This window comes from Aplidium turbinatum, chromosome 18, assembly GCF_918807975.1.
Source record: "Aplidium turbinatum chromosome 18, kaAplTurb1.1, whole genome shotgun sequence".
Classification (NCBI taxonomy): Eukaryota; Metazoa; Chordata; class Ascidiacea; order Aplousobranchia; family Polyclinidae; genus Aplidium; species Aplidium turbinatum.
This window is the reverse complement of record NC_137489.1, coordinates 2,775,921-2,798,392: the sequence shown is the minus strand read 5'-3', so window position 1 is coordinate 2,798,392 and position 22,472 is coordinate 2,775,921. Positions and strand designations below refer to the sequence as shown.

At 37.7% G+C, this 22,472-nt stretch overlaps 2 protein-coding genes across 3 annotated transcripts in view; one reads left to right on the top strand and one right to left on the bottom strand.

Moving 5' to 3' along the window:
- Window positions 1-7,327: 7,327 nt before the first annotated feature.
- Window positions 7,328-22,472, top strand: part of LOC145787447 (integrin alpha-4-like) — a 41,233-nt gene continuing 26,088 nt past the window's right edge. For both annotated transcript variants that reach the window (XM_082599192.1, XM_082599191.1), the window contains exons 1-7: window positions 7,328-7,806; window positions 14,098-14,276; window positions 14,763-14,830; window positions 15,485-15,665; window positions 15,896-15,981; window positions 20,597-20,848; window positions 21,642-21,854. In XM_082599192.1, coding sequence (XP_082455318.1) covers window positions 7,775-7,806; window positions 14,098-14,276; window positions 14,763-14,830; window positions 15,485-15,665; window positions 15,896-15,981; window positions 20,597-20,848; window positions 21,642-21,854 — 1,011 coding nt within the window. In that variant the 5' untranslated portion in view covers window positions 7,328-7,774. The remainder of the gene's footprint in view (window positions 7,807-14,097; window positions 14,277-14,762; window positions 14,831-15,484; window positions 15,666-15,895; window positions 15,982-20,596; window positions 20,849-21,641; window positions 21,855-22,472) is intronic.
- LOC145787839 (uncharacterized) lies at window positions 7,858-13,855 on the bottom strand. The gene is made up of 3 exons (XM_082599674.1): window positions 13,432-13,855; window positions 12,649-13,254; window positions 7,858-7,866 (listed from the first exon to the last, which is right to left on the bottom strand). Exons 1-3 carry the CDS (start codon window positions 13,660-13,662, stop codon window positions 7,858-7,860), a joined length of 846 nt encoding a protein of 281 aa, XP_082455800.1. The 5' UTR covers window positions 13,663-13,855.

The following is a 22,472-nucleotide window of genomic DNA, read 5'->3' as shown; positions in this document are numbered from 1 at the left end:
AGGGTTGTTACAATTTTCAGTAAATCTAAGATTTCTCTTTCAATATTTGCACAAAGTTGCTGAAAATTTTATATAATTTTGCCACATGACCAGTTGTTACAAATACAACTTCAATATTTAAAAAAGTTATGTTTACAGGAAAATATTTGCATTAATATATCAATGAGTCAGTTGTAACAAGTCACCCCGATACTGGGGTGAATTGTTACACAGACGGGGTGAATGTTACAATTTCAAATAGGCTGTTCTATTAACTAATTTTTCTTACTAAAATACCTAAAACTAATGGAATACGTTGCCACAGCATCCTTGAATTTATTGAACATCCAAATTTAATAGAAAAAATCATAAACAAACAAATAACATCATTATTGACAATGCATTGTCACCAGGATTGCAAACACATGATTTCCATTCAACCATTCATGGTATTTGGCCTCAATATAAGGTACCTTTTATTAGTTTTTGGCATGTTTAGACACAGATACAGCAACAACAGATATTAGTAGAACTTAAAATGTAATCATCTGTTCTAAATAATACAAAATTTGTTTTTTGAGTACCAAATTATGTACTTTATCCAGTTAGGATGAGCAAGCATTACACTGTGTAACAACTCACCCCAATAGTAGTTGGCTGAATAAGATCAACATATGTCAAACATGTGACACTCAGCTTTAAAATATTTATAATGAATCAAAGGTATTGCACTTCAAGTCTGATTTAACTTTGAAGCCAGTTAAATATCACTCATAGTTTTGTAGCAATAACATTTTCTTTGACAAGGCAAAAATTTACTTTTCATACCCTAAAACAGTTTTTCATCAATAATTTTCTACTGCAGCCTTCAAAATGGCTGAATCTTCGTTTGCATATGGAAACTAAAAACCTGAAAAAACAACCTTAATTCCAGCGGTTGAACTAATTTAAAAGTTAAAAGGACTGTAACAACCCTCCCTTGTAACAAATCTCCCCGGTCTCCCCTACACTTTTTTGCAGCGTAGATGGTTAGGTCGCAGAAGTCCTGGTAGACTTTGTCCACGTTAGTAGCGTCTGGAGGAGGAAACTCCTTAGCAAACTGGTTGGTAATTGTGCCGTAGCGCTTCCAGTCAGCCTTGCGAAAGTTCCATCGCTTTACTGGCTTGCTCGTTATTGGTGTTACATGACGAGTGGAGTTAATAAGAGAGGGTTGGTGATGTGACTATGGGAACTTTCCTAGTAGGCCTACTCTACTTATCTGTCAGGAAGTTGGCAGTTGTTATTGGTACTCGCGAGCGTTAAATCTGGATTGATACCAGTGTTCAATCGCTCTGATAGTAAAGTTTGCGAGCTTTTGGGATCTTGAATGACGATCAGGTCGTTGTTAGCAGCCCATGTTGCTAAGCATTCTCCATCCGCACTGATGATATTGTACCCCCAGTCAGTATGCTAACAGTTGAAATTTCCAGCATAAATGCAAGGGGCGGAAAACACAGGTAGTGATGTAACAGACATTTTCGAGGGAAGGGGTTAATAGACGTTAACGATGTTGTGCCCCTCTTCATTGATGCAGTGCTACTATACCTCAGAATTCTCGGGAGAGGAATCTGATGAAGACAGGTTTCTTCTGTCAAAAGATACGAGGCCATGTTTCCTGCTAAGAGTGTATCCAGCTAGCGAAAGGAAGCTGGTTGCTAGCTTTCCCATTGCTGTGCACTGGGTTTCCTGGAGGAAAACAGTGGTTGCATTGTGCTCGTGGGCCAGCCTCTCCACAATGTCAAGCTTGCTGGTCGAGAGACCTTCGACGTTCAGCTAGAGGATTCAGAAAGACCCTGCCAAATTTTCTTCTCTTCGGTCTTCGTCCCAGCTGGGACGACCGTATGCCCAGAAAAGGGCTGTTTTCGCTGTGAAACGTCGTGAATGAAGTCTTTTTCTCTGACTTATTGATGAGCTTCGTTTCGCCTTTTCATTTGTAATTGAACTCGGCTACTCACAGTAGGGACCACGTGGAGGTGCTCATCATCCCATCCCTTAAACTGATTTTAAACTGATATAATTAAACTGATAAAATTTTAAACTGATATAATATTTTGTGTTATGACGTCATAGGTTGTATTTATGCTTTCATCGCTGACATGGTATTTGCCTTGGACGAATCGGGAAGTATCAATGCAGATGATTTCAAGACCCAACTAAATTGGGTGACACAAGTCTTGACAATTTTCGAGTAAGGAAATTAGTTATAGATATACAAACATATTATTGTATAAGACGATAAAGCACATCCTCACCAATTCCTCCATTAGCCCTTCGTGTGACAGTAACAACCTAAAAAACTTTACAAACAATGATTTTATCTGGCTCCGACACTGGCGTAACAAGCCGTCAGGGGTTCTCAACTTTTTTGTCTTTACAGACCCCTTTTGATGCTCTCAAAGCGGTCGCAGACCATTAACAAATTTTTATCTGAAATTTTGGTATATAGCCTCTCTCATAATGGAAAATGCTTTCCAAATGTTTCATTAGCATCGAAGCGACACACTTAGAAGAATTTGCTGAACTTGCGACACACTTGTGACGATTGATGACATTGACGAAGTTATGTTACGAGCTATATGTTGGAACACACGATCAAAAATCAGTAGCTGTAATCTACAATGCTAATTGTTTGCTTATATAAATTTTATCAAAAATTGATAGATTTACAAAAAAACTCTCCCATTTTTCATTTGTAATCCTTATTTCGTTGTAAAGAGTCATGGCAAAACTGTGAGTGTCGATTATAAGACTGCTGACTAATGTTTTTCTAAGATAAGCATTGATCAACAATCTGCTGTCTCAAAAGAATTAAGTTGAACTGTACATAAAGCCTTATAAAAAGAATCAACTCTTTTATATGATTTTTTTTTAGTTGAAAAACCAAACCTTTGTGTGTTCTGGTTTGAAATTGTAAACGACGCATAAGTTTAAGAATCGCTGTAATACACAAATAAAGCATAGCCAGTTTTAGGGTCTGTCAACCCTCGGTTGAGAACCGCTGCTATGAATGGATAAACATGGTATGGTATACCTTAACTCTACAGTTTCTTTTTTAATGCAAATAATGTGGTATCGTCTTTTACCGTAAACATCACTGAAGGTCAATGTATTTTACAATGAGATGTATCTTTCATAACCCTGTGCAGTGATTTCAATGAACGTGGTATGGTATACTTTAACTCTACAGTTTTTTTTAAGCTAATAATGTGGCTGGTGGTATTTTTTTTATAGAATATTGCTTTCGAAGCTGTTTCTTGTTTACAAGCTCATGGAACAAGTTCTGATCTTTTTGAAAATATTTTCACTCTGCTGACTGTGAATTGCAAATGGTAGCCTTGTTCATATATCGTCTTTTACTGTAAACATCACTGATGGTTAATGTATTTTACATTGGAATGTCTCTTTCATAACCCTGTGCAGTGATTTCAATAGTTTTTTTTTGTTTTTTATAATTGTCAGTAGAAAATTGCACATAGCTCGAAGCTGCAGGTTTTCGTCTGACTCTCTTCAGGAGCTATAACGTCAGAATAAAATGACTCTGACTCTCTTCAGGAGCTATAACGTCAAAATAAAATAAACTTAAATGTGGTGAAGTATTTGTATTAGAAGAAAAACGAAATGTAAATTTGGCTAATTAGAAGACTTCAACTTAACGAAGAAGTTTTAAAGCATAAACGAATTCTTTTTGGCGGCATAAGACTGGATCGAAAGTTTTTAAAAAGATTGCCTCCAGTGCTGCGAGGTGGAACGAAGAACGGCCTTCAGTAAGAATTGAAAATATTGCGAGTCAAAACCTGAAAGTACATTCTTCGTTATCCAGTAGGTGTTGTTCAATTGCAAAGTCGCTAAATATATTTTCGCTTGATTAAATAAGCAAAATGGCTACCTGGATTACGTCGTGAACACCGTAATTTCTAAAACTATCAGCCAATCCTCATCTTTACTACAATTTGGCCCACAAAAATGTCCAGTTTACTTGAAACCGCTAAGGCTGGACTCTGTTTTCAGAAAAAATGAAAAACACATTTCTAAAACCGCCAACCAATGTGTCTTTGCCGTCAAATCACGTACATTCTTTACCACCAAAGAACTTTTCCATTTAAGCAACAAAGACTGCTTTCCTACCATAAAATTCAGTAGCATAATTTACCAATTGAAGTGCCACTGCGAAAGTCGGTGCGTAGGCCGCACGTCCCAACGCCTGGAGGAACGAACCAAACAACATGTCCCACAAATAATTAGAGAAGGAAACAATACAACCAGAACCCAATCAAATCACGCATGCAAAACTGCAAAAATGACAAAAATATATGCAGTGACTTTGCAATTGAACAACATCTGTTGGATAACGAAGAATGTGATTTGAACTTTAGACTAGAAATATTTTCAATTCTTGCTGAAGGCCGTTCCTCGTTCTACCTTGCAGCATTGGAGGCAATCTTTATAAAAACTTTCTATCCAGTTTTATGCCGCCAAAAAGAATTTGTTTATGCTTTAAATCTTCATCGTTAATTTTGAATTATTCTGATTAGCCAAATTGACATTTCGTTTTTCTTCTACTATAAATGCGTCACTACATCTAAGTTTATTTTATTCTGACGTTAGACCAGCTCAGTGACCGAGTGATTTCGTCTTTGGCTCTGGTGCTGGTAAATCTGAGTTCGATTCTAGGTCGGATCAAACCGAAGACTTCAAAAACGGTACTGATTGTGTTCTTGCATAACGCAGTGAAAATATGAGTCTGGTAATAATGTGATGACATCGTATACCTAACATAAAATTAAAAATGAACCCTGTCCCTTAAAAAAATTACCTGCTGTAGAGCGACAATGAGTAAAACCACAACATTATTATTATTCTGACCTTAGCTTCTGAAGAGAATCAGGCGAAAACCTGCAGCTATGAGCAATCTTCTACTGGCAATTTTCAATTTCTGTACAGTAGCCTACTACTAATCAACTTTTCTTTTATAGTTGATCTATTGTTGTTTTAGTTTTATAAAAACCAAATTAACCTGAAGCCGATACTAATTATTATGCCACCATAATTGTACTCATTTATATTCTAATTTAAAACTCTGATGCAGAAATAACATCAATGATGGAGACGTCAGAGCGGGAGTGGTAGTTTTTAATCGTAATACTCGGTATCCAATTCCATTAAAGAGATATTCCTTTAGTGCATTAAAACGTGAGTACCAACATGACGGTACGAACAGTGATCAGAGAAAAAACAGTTATGGTGTAATTGTAGTATAACCACTATTTCACTTGTCTTTGTTTTTCTTACAATTTTTCCCTTTTTCTATTATCAAAAGCGCTTTGCCGCTACAGGGGTGCTTGAAGGCGCTGCCAATATGTTTCAATATAATATCAAGTAAATACCTATATCAATGCTTTATAGTAACAGGCATAGTTGCTACTCTCTCACAAATCTTTGTTTTAAGTTTATTTAAGAGGAAACAGCAACTATATTTTTCTATATATACATTAAAGTGGTGCAACTGTACGATAACTTTTACAGCGCTTTATCTGAAAGAGCATGTTTCAATCTATAAATAGTAAAATACCAACCTCGCCGATACATTTTAAGGCTATGTTTATCTCAGTAAAAATTATCAAAACCAGAAGGTCGAAAAAAAAATGTTCGAAACAGTGGGCATTGTCTGCAGTTACAGTACGAAAACTTACAGTATTATAGTATAGTATCCCTACCACATCTAAAAACACCATGTCGCTTTAAAAAAAATGGAGCATAGAGGTAGGAGGGAATAGTTCTCTTTGTGTATTTACTTATTAGTTTTGTGCTTGTGTTGCCGATTAGAAGTTGTTTTGTGGTGTTGTTATTGTGAAAATCACACCTTTTCTATCACTTTTGGTGCAAATTCAAACCGGGCCTTATTCACAACGCATGCATTTAATAAGGCCCGCTTGAGAATTTTTTTCTTTTTTTAATATTTCACAACTCCTTTTAGCCTACTTAGAAACTTGTTTCAGAGATATGTTGTTTAGATAGACCCAAAGTATCCTTATTCCAAGTTTCGTTCAAAACTATGCAGTATTTAAAAAATATTGAGGTTTGAAAATAAACGGGCCTTATTAGCTGCAGGTACCTTATCGTATTTTGAATTAAAAGTTGAATTTGATAAATGATCTGCAATTTAAAATCTGACGATGTCATTACTTGTATAAGGGACTAATCTTAAAGGCATACTAAATGATATTTTCAAACTGGAATTAAGCATTAAAATGCGTAAACTGAACATTCAAGGATACATTTCAAAAAGAATTACCGAAAAAAATTTATTTTCAATGGCACAGGCAAGGCCCAAAGTCCAATGTTTCTTTTATTTTTAATTTTTTCAAAATGACCAAAAAGTGGAAACACTGCTCAAGAATACGTCACTATCGACAACAATAACAAAAGCCACGTTACCACATCTGATGTTTTAACATCAGATCTGATGTTTTGAGGAAACTGTTTGATGTTTTGATGTTGAAATCTGATGTTTTGATGTAGCCTACATACACACAAAGCCTACAGATCGCCCGCAGTAACAACTATTGCGCGATCAGCTGATTGCTAGTCTATAGTGACGTAAACTGTACAGTCGCACGCTTCGCAGCTCAGGCCCATTTCCGTTTTGAAAGCTCTGACAAAAGCACGCGCGGAATGCTGATCAGACCGCAATGGGGAAAAGTTTTATTGAAAATCGTTTTATGGTAGCATGTTAAACACAAAGATCGTGTACAATCGCCAAGTCAGGTTTTTCCTTTAGTACCCCTTTAAAGTGAAAACAATGCTAGGAAACATTGTAACACTCCAATTTTGTTTATTTTTTTAGTCTTAATACCAAACATAAGTCGAAATGGTGGAGGTACTAACATCGAAGCAGCAATAAAAAGATCACATACAGCTCTCAACGATGATGGACGCCCAAACGTGTCTCATCAAATGATTGTTCTTACTGATGGTAATTCAGGGGGTGACATATTTAGTGCAGCTGAAAGTGCAAGGTAATTGCGCTTAATTAAAATTAATCATTTTTTAGAAAGTTATTTAAGTTCTTTCGATTGCTATTTTTGTATTTTGTATTTTATTTTATCTTAACTTGTATTTAAAAGGCTGACAAATCTCTCTTTTCTTCACCTGAATTAAGTTGCACAGCAGAATTTATCTGTTCAGTTCTAGGTTTTGGTATTTGCACAAAATTCTTATCTCTTTGCATTGTTTATTATGGAACAATTGATTTGATAATATCAATAGAATTTTCAACGTATTCAAATAGAAATATTTTAGCAAAACAAGATTCGGTTGTCATCGTTGGATTTGCGTTGAAGTCGATTGTCGATTATCGTTTCACCGCCTCATGTCGGTGATGAACAATGGACCATGGACTTTGGATAGAAAAGATGTTTTGAGTTCAATGCTTTAGCAATGGAGAGACAGATTGACTGCTTAGCAAAATTTTTTGAAAAGTTTGCAAGATTCTCTGTTGTTTGCTGGGTGTATTAAGTGTATGTTAGTGTTGGTTTTGTCGGTTTGTTGGTTTAAGTAGGTTAATCTTTGTCTGCCTTGGACACGCTTCCCTTCAATTTTGCCTGTGAGAGAGAGAGATGATCTAATTTTCCCAATATTCACCGCGAGGTGTAAATATCTGGTCAAAGGTCACAATGTCGATGTCGTGAAAGCGAGCATAATGATGCAAAAAAATCTATAAATGCCATTTGTCAACTGATCGTTGATGCTGACTTGAATGATGGGATTAATTGACTTTGAACGCTTTAAGTAAGGGTAGGAAGGCAAAGTAGCCGGTTTCTGTGTTCACCCAACATGTGATTAAGTATCCTGCCAAGACAAACCACATGCTCTTTAGCGGTGTCAAACCAGTGGATTTCGAACGTCGTATCGTAGATCTCACCACTCGGCTATGTAGACAACATTGTTTCCTCATTTCATCTTCATTCTTTACAGCCGTGGTAGCCCACTGCTGAGCAAAAGTCTTCCCTTTTTCTTGCCAATCCAGTCGATCGTGTGTCTTATGTACCAGTTTGTTGTTCCACATTTTTTGTCAACTTTGTTTCTCCCTCTCATTTTTGGCTTTCCTCACTCGCATTTGTTTTCCCAGGGTGTCCAAATTGTTAATTTGTTAGTCCATCTGTTGTCCTGGTATCTTGCTATATGACCTCATACTTATTTTGCTATGGATCAAGATATCTTTGGTCGATCTCTTGCAAAGAGTTATTGATCTTTTCGTTTATTGTACTATTCTCATGTTTACTTTAGAAGTCAACTTTTTTTCTTTGTCAGCAAAAGCAAAACATATATGCTGGAAGTAATCTAATTCGTTTTTATTTCCATTATGTTTACAGGATTTGTACAGATTTCTTACTTTTTGATTTTGTTCACTAGTCTGATGTAAATTGCGAGTATAGAAGGTTACGCATAGCTCGAAGCTACAGGTTTTTATTACAAAAACACTAATATTTATTTCTATTATAACATATCAATTTAAGAATAGCTGGCTGCGTAGCCGAGTGGTAAGAGCGTTGGAACGGCAATCGAAAAGGCGCCGGTTCAAAACCGCTCAGCATGCGGCTGTGTCTTTGGCAGGACACTTAAAGACATGCCTGAAGATGGACAACGAAGATTGGCTTCCTTGCCTTCCGTCCACTTAATCTAAATCTTCAACCTCCAGGTGTAAGCCTGGCTACGACAAACAAACAAACAAAGTTTAAGAAGTACTACTAAGGTTACAACTTTAAAATTTCAAGGCAGTAGAAATGTTGAATGCGTTTCGTGTAGGCCTACAGAATAATTTTTGTCACCACCACTTTTATATCATTCTATACAAATTTTTCATTTCTTTTTCTATTCTAAAAAAACTTTTTTTTTCGTGTACCAACTAAAGATGCAATAGTTATAGTAAAATTGATTCTAAAAAAATTATGCTAAAAGGTTAGATTGCTGTGCAAATGCCAGCATTTGATGAATGCAAAACAGCAGCACCACTCTATGATACATCTTTTTTTTTGTAGCTTTTAAAATTTCATCTTCTTTTTTTCAACTGTTGTATTTCCAGACGTTTAATATAAAATAAACAATAATAATTGTAGCGATAGCCAACCAAGTGAGAAAACCATTTACCTCTTGTTACTTACTGATTCAGTGTATGAAATCAACGCAATATATAGTAAGAAAGAAACGCAAAACAATCAACTAAGGAACGTGGTACAGAACGCTCAATTGATTACACGCGCAGTGCGGTGGTAATCAATTCCAACGTCTGTACCAGAAAACGCTGAACGGTGATTATGTAGTGACGCTGGTCACGAGTTACATATATTCAACGTAGATGACGACTATAACACCTCCCCGATAATTTTTATACACAAACATAAAAAATGAACAAGACACCGAATTAACAATAAAACTCAAAGTCCGAAACGAGCCGGAGGTCTGCGGCGACGGCTCGACCTTCGTGGGTTGTGTGGCCCGAATTCCGGTACAGTCGGTGTGTCGTCCGAATTCGTTCGGGCTGAGGTGGAGACAGCGGAAGAGTCGATTGTTGGTGCAGGAGTATCTCCCGGCTCCTGGTCCTCCGATGATGCATAGCGAGGTTGCAGTTGGTCCATATGGCGCCTCCACGTCGGACCATGTGGCAGCAGACGTACCAGGAAGATTCGGCTACCCTGTCGCTTGATCACCTCGGCTGGAACCCAACGAGGATCCTGGCTCCGTCGTGGAGTGAATGATAGCGCGTAACAGGGATCTCCCGGTTTGAAATGTCGTTTTGTAACTTCAGAGGCGTCCGTGTTGTGAGGGTTTTGTCGGGGTACCACTTGAGACGGTGTGGGGAAAAACGTGTCGATCTTGGTTCGAATCTGACAATTGTTGAGTAATTGGCTTGGAGAGTAGCCACTCGGAGTGGGCGTGCGTCGATATTGCTGTAGGAATTCCAAGACTGCTTGTTTCGGGGGCAGGGAAGATTTGCGAAGTGCTTGCTTGAACGTACGTACGAGGCGCTCCGCCGCTCCATTGGTTTCTGGATGGTAAGGGGCACCCGTGATGTGTACCATACCCCTCTCCTTACAGAAAGTTTGGAATTCTGTGGATTTAAAAGTAGTAGCATTATCGGTAACTACAGTATGGGGATAGCCGAAATGAGCAAAATCTTCTTCTAGCAGGTTGGTAGTAGCTGTTGAAGATAAGGAAGTAGTAGCATGAATACAAGGGTATTTAGAAAAAGCATCAATGCTGAGTAACCAATGGTAACCCATGAATTCTACCGCATGATCTATGTGTAAGCGACTCCACGGTGCTTCTGGAACCGTCCATGATTGGACCTGGGTTTTAGATTGCGGTTGATATTCGCCACAGGTACTGCACTTGTGACAAAGTTCCGCTATGTCTCGGTCAATGTTTGGCCAGTAGACGGACGTTCTTGCCAACTGCTTCATTCTCTCAATGCCGAAATGTCCTTCCATGAAGCAATTGAAGAACGGAAGGACGAAGTTTGGAAGGGATGACCACTCTGGAACCGTAAAGTAGACACCCGTAACAAGTAGAAAGAGAGTCTGCGTACTTACGAAACGGTTCGACCGGGTCTTGTGGAGAAGACTTGGCCGGCCATCCTTCATGAATGAAACGCATTACCGTGGAAATGATAGGATCTTTAGAAGATTCTTTACGCAGTGAGGCGGCACTTGGGGTCTGGACCTGCAAATCCAAAGCATCGATAGCGCAGACGATATCAATGTCATCCGCACTTTCCTCTTCATCGAAGACTTTATCCCCTCCTGCTGGTAAGCGTCTCAAAGCATCAGCGTTTTGATGATCCTTCGTCTTCCTGTACTCAATAGTGTATGTAAATTGCGATAAAAAGAGTGCCCAACGAGCCAAACGATTTGCTGCCAAAGAAGGTGTCGATTTAGTCGGGCCAAAAAGACTAAGCAATGGTTTATGATCTGTGACCAAAATGAATAATCTACCAAAAAGATATTGATAGAATTTCTTTAGCGCAAAAATTATCAACAAAGCCTCTTTCTGAATTTGACTATAGTTTCTCTGCGAAGCTGTTAATATCTTTGAAACGTTTGCTATAGGCCGTTCTGTGCCATCTGGGTAACGGTGAAACAAAGTAGCACCGATGCCCACACTAGAAGCATCACATGCGATACCTACCGGAAGTGACGCATTGAAATGTGTAAGAACCTCATCAGTAGATAGATGATGCTTCAGCTGAGCAAAAGAGTTTTCCTCTTGTTTTCCCCATCTCCAAGGAATGTCCTTTTTCGTGAGATGGTATAGTGGTTCTGCTACAGTAGAAGCGTTCAACGGTAGAAACTTCGAATAAAATTGTAAGGAACCTAAAAACGAACGAAGAGAAGATACGTCAGTGGGGGCAGACATCTCCAGTACGGCGTTTACCTTGGGACCTTTGGAGATGCCCTGCCTGGACAAAATGTGTCCGAGATACTCTACCTGAGGTTGTGCAAACTTACACTTGTCTTTCCTACACCTCAGGCCTTTTGAGTGAAGTCGATCGAGGAGCCGTCTAAGATTCTGGAGATGCTCCTCAGCAGTAGTGCCACTGACAAGAATGTCGTCTAGGTAGACTGCGACCCCTGGAAGGTCGGCTGTAAGGTCGTCCATGATCTTCTGAAAATAACCTGGAGCAGAAGATATGCCAAAAGGTAAAACATTTTGTAAAAGTACGCCACGGTGAGTGCTTAATGCGAGTCGTTTTCGACTGTCAGGACCAAGTCGAATCTGATTGTAGGCATCAGCCAAGTCTATCTTGCTGAAACCATACCCACCACCCAACTTTTGCATTAAGTCTTCTGGTAAGGGTAACGGGTGACGATGGGTCTCCAGGAAAGGGTTCACCGTGACTGAATAATCGCCACATATGCGTAACTTGGCCTTCGCTTCTGAAGAGTTTGAAGGCTTACGGACTGGAACAACCGGTGTGCCCCAATCGCAAAACTGAACTGGTGTCCATACACCACGTGCAATTCCCGAATCATAGGCTTGCGCTAAGTCCTCCTTTAGCGCGAAAGGTACAGGCCTAGGTTTGAGAAAAACAGGTTTAGCATCAGACTTAAAATCTATGTCTAGTTCATAATCTCGTAAGCACCCGAGTTCAGGCTTAAAAACATCTTTGAACTCGTCACATAAGAGGGAGCATGCTTTCTCCAGACTCTTATCAGGCTTGTCGTATGACTGGATACTCTGTAAAGTAGAATAGTTAGACAGAAGGAATTTATCGATAGAAATTCCTAAAGACGAGATTGCATCACGACCTAGCAAGTTCAGTCCTTTGACTGTCGTGACTACAAAAGGAATATTATCTGACCTTCCCGTGGAAGGACAAGTTACCTGGGCCGTGAAAGAACCCGTGATTGGTACTAGATGCTTGGTAGCAGATTGGAACTGCGACACTGGTGCTTGCAATTGAGGTGCGCCTACCCGAGTCCAGACGTCGCTGGAAAGGAAATTTCCATTTGTAGCAGTGTCCAGTTCTAAGTGTGTGGTTACCGAATTAATGGAGATCGGTACTTCCAACTTTGAATTTCGAGGTTTTCTGCAAGAACTAGAAAGCATGTTAATTTCCTCGATACAATTTACCTTAGAAGGTTTGAACTGTCTAGCTTTCTTTCGACAAACACTCTGTAAGTGTCCCGTAATATTGCAGAAATGGCAAGTGGCTTTCTTAAACCTACAGTCATTGGCGTTGTGGTTGGAATTACCACAGCGATAGCATTCTTTATTTTTAGAAGAAAAGAAAGTACCTGTAAGTTGCCTAGTTTTTGGAGGTTTGCTGATGGTCCTTACTTTCGCAACTGGTACTGGTGGAGTGCCGTAAACAGTTTCTTTGGCCACCTTGGCTGCCTCTTCGGTTTCTGATGCAACCTCCACCGCACGTTTGAAAGTAAGTTCATCAGCTCTGATTTTGAATAACGCCTTAAGCACCGCCTCGTTACCTATTGAACAAATAAAACGAGTACGTAAAGCTTCGTCCAATGGATTTGAAATGGACGAGAAGTCACAGGTGGCAGCTGCCTGGCGTATGCGGATGGCTAGTTCTTGAGCTGTTTCACCGGGCTTGCGCTTCATTTCGCTCCAGAAACGGAATCGCTCCCTCACGATGAAGCGTTTTGGGTCGAATTGTTGAGCCATGTAATTTGTAATTTCCGTCATGGTGAGATCGTTGACTTCTTTTGGGTTTGTTTCCTGCGCAGCCAAATTTGTTAACATTTTGTAGATTGTAGGTGATTGATTGGTGAGAAAAACCTGCGGCATTTTGTCTTGTGCGACTGAATGTGCTGCTACAAAGGTGTTAAACCTCTTCCAATAGTCTGCCCACAGTTCAGTGGTGGCATCAAACGTTACGAACTTAGGTAAAGATACCTGTTGTTGTATTGTTGTTGGTTGTGGTCTTGAAGTTTGGGCTCGTATTTCTCGTAGTTGTTCAAGGTGGCGCTTTTCTTGGTTGGCAATTTGATCTTGATGACGTTGTTCTTGTTCTTGGTGACGTTGTACTTGTTCTTGGTGACGTTCTTCTTGTCTGGCAATTTGCTCCTTCGTCTGGCGTTCTTGGTTGGCAATTTGTTGTTGCAGGACTTCGATCAGTTTCTCCATGTTTCTAAAATCCTGTAGAAATTCTGTAAAGATCCTGCCGGCGACGCCAGTTAAATGTCTGTTGTATTTCCAGACGTTTAATATAAAATAAACAATAATAATTGTAGCGATAGCCAACCAAGTGAGAAAACCATTTACCTCTTGTTACTTACTGATTCAGTGTATGAAATCAACGCAATATATAGTAAGAAAGAAACGCAAAACAATCAACTAAGGAACGTGGTACAGAACGCTCAATTGATTACACGCGCAGTGCGGTGGTAATCAATTCCAACGTCTGTACCAGAAAACGCTGAACGGTGATTATGTAGTGACGCTGGTCACGAGTTACATATATTCAACGTAGATGACGACTATAACATCAACCACTTCTTTGTTGTGACTTTAAGTAGGCTAGTAGCAAAACCTAAGTTTTAACGTCATAATACGTTTCAGAAATGCCGGAATTGTGACCTTTGCTGTTGGGGTGGGATCTGGTGTAATATCTAATACGCTTCTGGATGTTGCTGGCGACTTGTCCCGTGTTTTTACTGCAAGCGATTTCAATTCATTAAACCTAGTAACTGACCGGCTCACAGAAGAAATTCAAAATTCTGCTGAAACTGTTTTAGAAGGTGCAGTAAAGTTGTGAAATCTAATAAATTTATCAAAACTTTTCCAAAGTCATAATAAAATATAGTTCCATTTGTCAAACCAAATTTTAATATGCGTAGAAATGAAGGTGGTCCAAGTTTTAATATTAACTTTAGAAAACAAAACGCGCAGCGTGGGCTTTCCAATATCTTGGTTCAATTCTCAACTTAAGCTGGTTGTTGATAAACAACGATCATTTTTACCCCAGGGTATAATAAATTGGGTGGGAGTAGTTATTGATTTAAAGGCGGCCAAGAGAAAGGAACTGACAACCCTACTTTCGTTGGTGCCGAAGGCTTTAGTGTGATGGGAACCTTATCTTCTCATTCCCCAAACTACCTTTTATTTTGACATTTTTATAAAGTGTCTGTTTCCTTTGTTTTTTGCTTTTTCTCTTAATGTTAAGCATGTTTACTATATAGCAAACAACAAATTTCTTTAGTGTTATTTTTTAATTATTTTTTCAGGACAAAGTACCAACACCACAAACGAACTCACGCAATGCCAAGCAGGGTCTTCATCCCATACTTCAAAAGTGAGCTTTAAAATATTCAAGATTGTAAATTCATTCGACCCTTTGTGCTGCAAGTTTTAAATAAACTTTTGGCCCTGACTTTTGGTCTTGTCTTGCAGCCATACAAACACCTTTCCTAGCATCAGTTCAAAAGTCCTCTCGTAATTATGAACTAATAATCGTAAATGACGTTCATCGATCCTTTTTTCTGTTTGTTGCCTTTCGCAGTTTCTATCCACATGTTACTTATCACTTTCCACCAATATTTGTCTACACTTTTTATTCGTTCATAATTTTGATACCAATATTTTCAGCTTTCGTACCAAATTCTGCCAGTTTTCTAACCAACAATGCAAAAACTGATTCTCCTACCGAATGTATTGTTTATTTGCAATCAATACCATACTGCTTGACGTGCTGCCTCACTACACTACACTTCAATAAATACATTATATAAAATTGTATTATAATGCATTATATTATAATATATTGTATAATAGTGTATCATAATATATGGATGAGAACAGTGAAAGATAGAATGGTGTGGAAACATTATGTGGAGGCCATCTGTTAGTAGCGTCATGACTGGCTGATAATGATGATGATGTACATACTGTATATTATAAAGGCTATAAAGCATATATTATATGATAATATCATCACGCCATTGTTCAGACTGGAAGTGTCCACATTGGGGCTGTAGGGGTGTCTGATCGATCTGGTTCCATTATCGATTTCTATGGAAGTACTTCTGGAAATACTATTTCGTCCAACTTTAGCAGCTACCTTGACGAAATGGAACTTAAAAATTTGATAAGTCCAACTAACTTTTCAGATTTCAAGGAATCGTATTTAGGTATGAATTTATTCATACGCTTTAGTGAGTGCAGTTGGGCGTTTTTTGGTATCTGACATAAAGCTTTGAAAGTACAGGCTACATGTAGTTAATCATTTACTTTTTCACTTTTGTTAGTTACAGCTGTTATATTGTCAGAAAAAAAATTGCCTAAAAAAGCCTTAAAACTTGACTGATCCATCATTTTTGTGCGTATTTAGTTCCATATTAAACTGTAATTTGTGATCCAGGTTATTCCGTCACAACTGGGCGATTTGCGGACAACGAGACCGAACAAGTAGCCGCTGGAGCTCCAAGATACAAGTCCAAAGGAGCGGTAAGACGCAGTGGCGCCGGCAGGGGAGGCAGGCGAGGCAGCTGCCCCACCAATGTTTTGGGCATCATCTTTTTAATTTTTCTTTTATTAATACATATTAATATTATTTTTTGAATTTTTGGATCCCAACCTCAAGTAAGTCAACTGAAGTTGCAAGGGGGGGAGGGGGGGTAAAAGCTCTCTCAGCTCTCTCTTTAAAAAAAAAGTATGGAAAACCTTGATGACTAAATTGTACAGTAGATAAAAAGATTTTCTACAGAAGCAAAGATATAGACTTTGTAAAGTTTTAACTAACGTCACATTGATGTAGAAAAATAACAACCTGTTAAATTTTTGATATCTCACACCCCCATGACTTCTTTCGCGCGCATTTTGGCATTAGTTGCTTGCAGTGATTCTTTCACTTAAACAAAACGTTTTGTTTCAGCAGTTTTGAGTTGTTCGATTCTTAAGTTGTAAAGGAGACCAATTTATCCAATATTTATCATTTATGTTTCTTCTTTAATCTCAGCAGAGTATAAAACTTGTAAAAGTTTTTCATCCATACGACGTCATGAATGAAATTATATCTCAAATCAGCGCAATGACGTGACATCATCTAAACATTTTACCGAATAATAAATTAAAAAATTCGATCGTCAAAAGTGGTTTGGTGGTGGTAAATATTACGTAATGAAAAAAATGTGATAAGGTTGGAAGACATTACGTCATGTATTGTCAATACAAATTGAAGTTTAAAATTTATTCTTTTGTTCATAGTCGTAATCCACCTTCAAAGCGGTACTACAAAAAACAATTTTCGATAAGGGGGGCATCAAGAATAAGTCGACATGACTTTTAACCCTTAGAAGGTTGGGCTCCTGGAGTGTTGCTCAGTTTGGGGGGGGGGGGGGGGTTGTTGATTCTTTTTATGCTTTAGGAGTGATATCTTTGTTATTTTGGCACGGTTTCAAAATTTGGGATTCACTTTGTACAATTATTCACGCTGAGCATATCCGAAAATTAAAACTATGTGAATTTTAGAACTGCTCATATACGTTGAAGTGTTGAGGTCACTTATGGCTGTAATTTGTAGCGTGAGTTTACACATTATTTTTTGGTAGAATTATGAAGAACGTGCATTGTAATGTTGTGATCAATTTTTTTTTACATTATTTTACATACAGCCAATGCCCTTCACGCTGTGAAAATGTTAGGTTTAACGAGACATGCTCCAAATTAATTACTTTCATCCAGCTGGTGGGAAAATTTTGAACAATAGAATATGAAATATTTCAGAGGATGTGCTGAGAAATGCCTTATATCTCTCAATCTATAACCTTTATTCGCTCAAAATTTCAGCTCAATAGAGGTGAATAAAAGTTAGGAAAGACCAAGAAATCTCGTAGTCGCAGCCTCAGTGGTTTTAGAGATACAACTGTTGATACAAAAAAGTTGAATAGACAGCCCCCCCCCAACCTTCAAAGAGTTTGCATTGAGTCAACAGATCTATGCCTTAAGGTTTACGTCAGCTCCGGAGATCAGTAAAATATAAGGCTGTCATCTTCGGTGCAACAAGACCATTAATTGATTGGTTTTGTGAGGATTCGTAGTCCCATTGCTTTCATTTTGAGTGATCATACTGATTTTCAATTTATTCCTACAAGACGTTACGTACTGAAAAAACATATAACTAAGGTTGGAAGACATTACGTCATGACTTTTCAATTCAAAATGAAGTTTAAAATTTATTTTTTTGTTCATAGTCGTAATCCTCCTTCAAAGCGGTATTACAAAGAACAATTTTCGATAAGGGGGGCATCAAGAATATGTCGACATGACTTTTAAGGTTTACGTTAGCTCCGGAGATCAGTAATATATAAGGTTCTCATTATCGTGATTATAAGCCGCATTGTAATTTCTCGTCAAACTGTGCAAGGATGCAAGCCATCTGCAACTGCTGAGATCGCTTGTTCGATCTAGATTAACATCTAAACAGCTATTCGTCATACGAAACTTGAATATATCAGAAATAGCCTAAAGTAACTTCATTGTCTCAAAGCTTTTTGTTTGACACTCATCAAGATGTATGACCTCTATGACGTTACATTTTCTAAACTTTGGGTTGACTTCAGAGCATAAAAGTTAGTGACTTACCGGAATAAGATCGTTTTTTGAATCAACCAAGTAGAAAATTTATAAATAATAATACTGTAATAATCTCGCAAAAAAAAAAGCAATCAACCTATGTCTCTAAAACAAAGTTTGCCTAATTTTAAACGAAACTGCATTAAAAGAGCGAGTTTTGCCAATACCAAACATTCAAATATCTCAGTCTGGAATTAGCAACAAGAAAACATAGCGATTTTGCTTTATTTCCGAAAAATGCCGAAGAAAACATGATCTTATCCTTTTGCTATGCCACCGGACAGCACCATTTTACAGAAATATTCATACCCACAATTTTGTTGAAAATGCTCTCAGAATGCACCAAACTGAAAGTAATTTTTCAACATTTTCTGGGGGAGGCCCCCCAGACCCTCCCACCGCTAAGTGTCGCCTTCGGCGAACACGCCGGCTGTCAACACCCCCCCTTTCAAAAATTTTGACTACGCTATTGTCTTGCACTGTCAATATTTTGCCCCCCCATTGTTGAAGGTCTGGCGGCGCCACTGGTAAAACGACATCTCGACAGGAACGTTTCATTACGGGATGCACTGCTCCGCTTTTAGGCCACACTAGAAGGGTCAATTCTCAATTTGATAGGTTTACTTTCAACCGAAAACTTCAAATCACTTTAAAACCAACTTTGCTACTTCTATATAACGTACTGTATAAAAACAGTAAATTATGTATATGATATTTTAATGATATTTTGTGAAATAATAAACAGTAGGCTAACCGTTCTATTGTATAATGTGGCGGATAGGCTAAAAGTGGATATAATTTTACATTTACTAGATCAAACATTCCTAGATCTTCAATGGGCTACCACGATGTTTGCGATATATATCTGTACGATATACTGTATATCTATCTGCACGAGTTATAACAGTGATTATTTTGTCTGCACTAGCAGGCTGCTCGTCTCTTGTAGGCCTACAAACTTACCGGGACAACTCGTTTGAAAAGAATTGTGGTAATTCCAATGTTAGTTCAGTGATGTTTATTTGTTTTGTTGGCTGAAAACAAAATCATACAGAACACAATAAACACAAATAATTTTCACAACAAGTTTGAATAAAAATAACATCAGTGGTCCTTAAATCATGCGCTGCCTAGAGATTGGACTTGGGTCACGAAAATTGGAAGCAAATGGAAAGAGAACGAGAATCATCGGAATTTTGCAAGAAGACAGCAAAAATCCTTTCAGCAATGATAACTAAATTTTTGCCACGCAGAAAGAAGTTTGAGCAACGATACATTATTCTTTGGCTGCGTTGGAGTGCACCAAGTCATGTACTGTGTCACAATCAATGTGTAAGGCCTCGCGTCGGGCTGCTTTGCGTCTTGACAGAATGTGCTGTTTTCATTATAAAATTCTTGAGCGGTATGTTATTATCGGTCAATGACCAGTAGTAACCTCTAATTGTGAAGTCGTTGTTCTGCAACGTAATTCTAGATTATTCTGTATCTGGAACGTTCTGTTGTTTTCACAATTGCCAATATCGTTTGTCATGATGTCACAAGGTTGTTTACGAATGGACCTCTGATTACGAAATCTGTATTATGTAACAGTCCTCTACTCCTACGTGACATTCTTTAGACTTCTTTAAACTTGCTTGTTTATGCCGCTCAATGCTACGTGACCGACGATGAGTTCGTGTGATGCAACACTACGTAACCTTCTCGAAGTTACTAGACCGAACAAACCTTATATAAATAGTGGTGTAATTTGCGTAATGGATTATTATGATGATTATTATTGAGTTGGTTATGAGAGTTGTGTTATGAGTTGTGGATTGGTAGTTGATGCAGAAATTATTGGTGATTGAGACTTGAAGTAATTGAATACAAGTAGATGAGAATTGGTGCTGATATAAATTGTGTTCGAAATTAGAGTTATTTGAGAAGCCGTTAGTTCTTCAAGAAGTCAGATTATCATTTCACTAGTAGAATTATTCGACATTTAATTGACTGCTTTTCGGTTTGACCCATTAAACTACGTCATTGAACCTTTCCAAGTCTTTTTCCTGGTAAGAGATAGAAAGAAATCGTGACATACTGGAACAACCAAATATGGTGTAGGCCATATCTAGGAATGACAAGATCACATCATCTTCTGGGGTTCGAATAAGTTACCAACTAAATCTCTCCACTCTTTCCTGATTAATCTACAAGTTAACGTATATGCAATAGACTACATTACAATAACTATATTATAATATGCACATTGTACATACTGTAATTGATTTAAAATATATAATTGAACAATAAATACTATTAATACTACAAAAAGTGCTCAATGCCAAGCAAAAAAGCCAAGCAGAGCCAATTTATTTGACATAATGTGATTGAAATGTGTACTGTAATACATTACAATAACTATGTTGTAATATGCACATACTGTAATTGATTTGAAAGATATATAATGCAACTGAAATACCTACTGTACAACATTGAAACAATTGTGCAGGTGTTCATTTACAATGCTACACTTCCTAAGAACGAGTCATCGAGTGGTGCATTGTTTCCGAACAAAGATCCAAAGATGTGGCAACTTGGCGCATACTTTGGTCATTCTGTGTGTAGCGTCGACGTGAACAAAGATTCGCTTGACGATCTTTTGGTTTCTTCTCCTTTATTTGCAAAAGATTTGAGCTCTTACGACCAAGGAAGAGTTTTTCTTTTCGTTAACAATCGAACCCACCCAGGAATTATAGGATGGGTAAGTGGATGATGCCGTAAAATGATGTAAAACTATTTTTATACGATAGATTTTTGGGAAGTACATGACTTTGGGAGAGTAGAGTGAATATTAGTGAAGAAAACAAAACAAAAATACTTTCAATTGACCCCTTCTAGCCCAAGATGCAAATTTGCAACAAGTTGAAGGTTACAGTTTACTATTCTGTGTTGTTTGTACGAGTCTTTCTAATAAAAAATTCTGAAAATTTGATTCTGTTTGGGAGCTGCCTGGTTAAGTAGTTTTGCTATTTTTTAAGATGAAAAAAAAAACATTATTTCACAACTGCAGATAAAATGATCTGATACAGCCTATTGCTGCAGGTTTGCTGTGGCAACACTGGTTTATCACGAGCATTCAGAACACAGTTCTCTAGTCATGGATAACGAGTTGTTGTATATTTTTTACTTTGTTTTACTTTCGAGTTGTACAAAGATATTATTTAGTTTGTTGTGTAGTGTACTATTATTGCATATTGAATCTATAAGTATGTAGTTTCTTGTAAAAAATGAATAGTTGTAAAATAGACATTTTAATTTTTATATTATTCTTAATTTTTCCCGGCCTTTAACATTTTAGTACTTGTTAGAGTTTATGTCTTCACTAATACCGTACTTTGATATTCTCACGACTGACTATATTCTGTATAATTACAATAACTTATTTACTTTAAATTGATATCATTATTACACAATTTATATTGTTCGAAGATAAATGGTCACATATTTGTAACCAAGCAACCGGAAACAATGGTAATATATATTTGCATTTTAAGGCATCTGGAACATATCAACCGCAAGTGTTGGTTGGATCTAACGCCATTGGAGCTCGGTTTGGAATGAGCGTCGTAGTTGGAGGCGACATCGATAGGAATGGCTACGATGACGTCATAATTGGTGCCCCTGGTGAGGAGGCTTCAAGTAGCGGGAGTGGAGCTGTTTATGTATATTTTGTCACTCCTGACGGACTGTCAGAGTTAAATAAACAGGTACTGCGTTAAATTAGGTACATTGCGTGATAAGAAACTTCCATTGCCCGGCCATTGCTTTTTCATCCATCAATTAACTTTTAGTTTGATTATTTCATCTATTTCAAACCTCACCACAAGTTTATTTTCAACAAGAAACCTTAAAATGATTTGAAACTAAGTTTGCTCCTCCTACACTACTTCTAAAAATTACGTGCATTTGTAAATCAAGAATAATTCTTTTTTAGTGGGGCAGATGTAGTTTTGTATCCTCTTATATAAAATTTCTAATATAGTATTTTCCAAACACTGTTTTAAACGTCACTCACAACAATCACTCAAGTTTCAAATCATCATCTCAACCAACGCTTCAAGACAACTTTCTACTTTCACTTTACTACGCTGAAGAGATCTGAAGATCGCAACACTGGCCTTTGTCCGTAGTTACTTTTCGTAATGTCTTTTTAGACATTCTTTTTGAGTCAATAATACTTTTAAAGAAATAAAAAAGAGTCAAAAGGCATGTAAATTTCACTCTGTGTGGAGCTACATGTACTTGAGAGGTTAACTGTTATTTTTTTATTCAACTGTTTTAAACCTTTTGGTTTTATCATCTTTTCATTTTATTGGTGCCAAACT

Coding starts and splice junctions, on each gene's coding strand:
- LOC145787839 (XM_082599674.1), bottom strand. CDS start 13,662: ATGGAGAAACTGATCGAAGTCCTGCAACAACAAATTGCCAACCAAGAA. Junction 13,255..13,431: donor CAACAACAATACAACAACAG/GTATCTTTACCT, acceptor TTGGCTGCGCAG/GAAACAAACCCAAAAGAAGT.